The sequence below is a fragment of the Rutidosis leptorrhynchoides genome, chromosome 2, assembly GCF_046630445.1.
Source record: "Rutidosis leptorrhynchoides isolate AG116_Rl617_1_P2 chromosome 2, CSIRO_AGI_Rlap_v1, whole genome shotgun sequence".
NCBI classification, from domain to species: domain Eukaryota; kingdom Viridiplantae; phylum Streptophyta; class Magnoliopsida; order Asterales; family Asteraceae; genus Rutidosis; species Rutidosis leptorrhynchoides.
Window position 1 is genome coordinate 658,111,091 of NC_092334.1, and position 4,470 is coordinate 658,115,560.

Sequence of the window (4,470 nt, forward strand, 5' to 3'; positions counted from 1 at the left end):
GTTTATTTGATTCTTTATTCGTGAATTATGGTTTATAACTATTGGTAAATGGTAACTTATTCTTGATTGTTTGAGACGTTGAATGGTTAAGGCAAGGCAATTCATAGAATGATTAATTGATTTACGAATTATTAAACTAAACTTGATAATTATATGGTTATATAAAGTACGCCAGTATAACTTTAATTTTACGAGAGTAAGGTTTAAGATTAAATCTTCAATCAAGAGTATTTAATTAGGGAATCGGTTAGGCAACGAAGGTTAAACAAAGATTATCTAGATCTAATAATCGCTAGTCTATAATACTCAATAGCAAAAGGTATAAACAAGAGTACAAGACACAAGTTTAAGAATCCAACTTGGTATTAAATCCAACTAACTAACTACTAACAGTTTTAGCTTACAACCCGAATTTCCAGACCAAGTTTCATCCTATTCGGTATATGAACAAGCATTTTTCATTTCACTTATTTCACATTCTAAAAGGAATTTAAACTTATGTAACAATAGAATTCAATCAAAATTTAACAGTATATATAAAACTTAAACTACCAAGAACACTAAAGTCTTACCAATTGAAAACAAACTTCAAACTCTTACTGGTTTCTGAAGAACAGCAGACAAGTAAACTTCAGAGTTCCCTGCACCATTAATCTTCTCACCAACAACCCATTTAAGTTTCTTGTACCCAAACCGTTCAATCAAACGGGTCAAGTTTTTTCTTTTTTCATCATTAGAACAAAGAAAATTGTCCAACCAAAACAACCCACCAGCCCGAATGACCCGATCAATATCAAACATCAAGAACTCAAGTTTCGAACCTCCCCCACTAATATCAAGCCCATTTCCAACATGAATTATATCAAAAATATTCTCATAAAATGGGAACCTATGATCTAAACTTAGGTATAATGGAAAAACACCTCTAGCAGCAATAAATTCATTAAAAGGTGCATCAATGTTCAAACTTGCAGTCACAATTGTTACATTTTTTTCAGCCATTCTAGCAGCAAAAGTACCAGATCCACCACCAATATCAAATCCAATTCTAATTCCACCACTTCCTAAACCTAACACATCATCAATCAAGAAATCATTTTTACCTCTTGATTTAACAAATCTTGAATTCTCATTACCATTATTCAAATCTAAGCAACCTGCACAATCCCTATTCAATTTCTTACTATTTAAACAAGCCAAATTCTTACAACCAATACCACTCCAACTAAAACTCTTTTCACTAACATTTTTCCAAAGTGAAACAGGAAAAGGTTGAAGACCACTTTTAGGGATTATTTTCCCAAAACACCTTCTTCTTGGTAAAGGCTCACAACCCTTCAAAATCAACTTTTGTGATAGACTCCAGTCATCAGGGCAAGCAGCATCTGGTTTATAATTCATATATTGAGACAATATATCTATAGATTTATAACAAGAATGGCCCACAGATGAAACCATTTCAGTGATCCCTGTTCTTGAATCTTTACCTAAAGGAAGTTGATTTTTTTGTAAGAACAATTTAAGCTCATTTGGGATGTGGGGTGTGGAAAGATCAATACTTTCATAACCAAGAAGATGTTTTTCCATCTGGGCAAGTTTTTTTTGGGATGAATCAATCTCTCTAAGGATTAAAGAAACTTGTTCTGATATTAAAGATATGTTTTTATGGGTATGATGATGAGTAAGAAAGTGAATCTGATGTGAATGGGGTTTGGGGGAGTAAGTGAAAGCATATAAAGCAAATAGATTTGTGGTTATGACTGAAAATAACATGAGAATATGTACAGCTGATGAACAAACGCTGGCAGACTTGAATCTTGCTGTTCCATCGCCAATTTTTAAAGAAACTGAACCCATTTTTTTGTATTCTGATTTTAATTTGAGATTTGGGGGAGATGAAAAAGATGGAGATTTGATGGGGGTGTGGGGAGTGAGAGTAAGGGAGCAGGTGGGTAAATGGTACAGAGGGAAGAAGACATTAAGATGACTTAATTAAGTCAAGTAGCGAGGAGAGATCTTGTGAATATGTCGGTTGAATTTTTAATACAAAGATATGGTTTTTTTTTTTTTTTTTTTTTTTTTTTTTCTTATCTTTTCTTCGTTTAATTGTTCAGTGTTTTTTTTTTTTTTTGAAAGGCAAGATATATTAACAACTCAAAGGAATACAGAGAAAGGATGAGCAAGCTCATATACAAGAAGCGCGAAAAGGTTTGCAAAGTTAGCAAACAAACAAACACGAAAACATGCACGAATTTTACGCTATTCTAAGAAAAACACTAGGGTCGTTGAGCCACGTTAACCATTCAATTTTCCGCTTTTTTGATCTTTTGGAAATCCACTCAAAGGTCTTGACTTGGATTTCATTCAAAGCTACCGGAGGATTCCAACTTTTGTCTCTAAAAACCTTCTCATTTCGATTCCGCCAAATTAGATACGCACTTACCCATTCCACCGCTTGCCATATTTTGGATCCAAAAGTCGTTGAAGAAGTAGGCATGTTTCCACGCAATAATTCGTTAATGCTAAGGTTTGACATATTACCAAAACCCCACCATGAAAAGACTCGGTCCCAAATTTCCATCGCACTTTTACAAAATATAAGGGAGTGATCCACGGTTTCTAGATCCTCGTCACACAACGGGCATCTAACAGAATGTAAATCAATACCCCTTTTATCGAGTTCGGTTCTAACGGGCAAACGTTTTAAAGTCGCCCTCCAAACAAAGATCTCAAGCTTTTTTGGAACTAATTTGTTCCTCATTGTTTCATTGTTGTTTATGTATTCACCAAGTAACTGGCAATCGATAAGATGGGATAAAGATTTAACAGTGAAGATACCGTTATGGGAAAGGATCCAAGAACACGAGTCTCTCCCTGAGTTGTTGAATCCGTATCTTGCTATGCGACTAGAGAGGTCCTGGAGCTCGTTTAGTGTCCTGCCAGTCGGAGGATGAATCCATTCGCCCCTAAAAACAGCGCCTGATCCGGATACTTCAATCCTGTTTTTGATGCTGACTTGCTTCGATACTTCTAGCATGTACAGACGCGGAAAAACAGCACTCAATCTGCATCCATTCATCCATTTCGACTGCCAGAATTCACTGCTTGATTCGCTGCTAACCGAACATTGGAATGAGGATATGAAGTTGATGCCACAATCTTGAATTAATGTACCTGCCAAAATAATATTCTTCCAAGTGGTTGGCTTTAAAGAATGAAGTGCTTCACTCTCTAAATCCAAACCGCCACTTGAACCATAAACACTACGAATTAATTTAACCCAAAGTGATTCGGTTTCGGTATGGAACCTCCACCACCACTTTCCCAATAATGCAAGATTTTTGCTCTTTAAAAGTCCGAAGTTTAGCCCCCCATTTTCATAGGAGGATACAACCTTGGACCATTTTACCCATGAAATTTTTGAGTTTATTTCAGACCCGCCCCAAAAAAACATTCTCCTCACACTCTCAAGTATTTTTAGCACACTCGACGGGGCACGAAAGAGCGAGAAATAATACAATGGAAGGCTATTTAAGATCGATTTGATGAGCACCATTCTTCCCCCAAACGACATCGAACGCATTTTCCAACTAGAAAGTTTGGATTTTATTTTTTCAATCACCGGATTCCAAGTACTTAGTTTGTTCATTTTTGCACCAATAGGAAGGCCAAGGTACGTGAAGGGAAAAGTACCAACTTGATATCCCATGCTACATGCCATAAGTTTTGATTCATCGACACTTACCCCAATACCATAGAGACAACTTTTATGGTAGTTAACCTTCAATCCCGAAGCTAATTCAAAACACTTAAGAAGTTTTTGGAGGTTTAGGAGGTTTTCGCGGCTCCATTCACCTAAGAAAATAGTATCATCGGCATATTGGAGATGAGATATTTTGACTTTATCGTTTCCAATTTCCACTCCATTAAAGAGACCTTTTTCGTTTGCTGCTTTTGTAAGGATGTTTAGACCTTCCGCGGCAAGAATGAAGAGAAATGGGGAGAGTGGATCACCTTGCCGGATACCTCTTCCTAGTGAGAATTCCTTGGTGGGGGATCCGTTAACGAGTATGGATATTGTAGTGGATTTTAAACAAGATAGAATCCAAGTTCTCCATTTCAACCCAAATCCCATACTTTTCATGACTTCCATCAAGAAGTTCCAATTAAGGCAATCAAAAGCTTTTTCAAAATCGACTTTAAGGAGAAGGCCTTTCTTTTTTGCTTCTTTTAGATAGTCAATACTTTCATTCACTATTAAAGCTCCGTCCAGAATAAATCTCCCTTTTAAAAACGCGCTTTGCTCTGAGCCGATAAGATGTGGTATTACCTTCCGAAGTCGATTCGAAAGAATTTTAGCAATGACCTTGTAATAACTCCCGATCAAGCTAATAGGGCGGTAATCACTAAGTCCGAGAGGATCTGTTTTTTTTGGAACTAACGTGACAAAAGATGCATTACACCCTTGAG

The 4,470-nt window shown here is 36.4% G+C and overlaps 1 protein-coding gene across 1 annotated transcript; it reads right to left on the bottom strand.

Annotated features, from left to right (window-relative positions):
- Positions 1 to 364: 364 nt before the first annotated feature.
- Positions 365 to 1,953, bottom strand: LOC139893832 (probable methyltransferase At1g29790). The gene has a single exon (XM_071877019.1). It carries the CDS (start codon positions 1,855 to 1,857, stop codon positions 589 to 591), a length of 1,269 nt encoding a protein of 422 aa, XP_071733120.1. The 5' UTR covers positions 1,858 to 1,953; the 3' UTR covers positions 365 to 588.
- Positions 1,954 to 4,470: the final 2,517 nt, after the last annotated feature.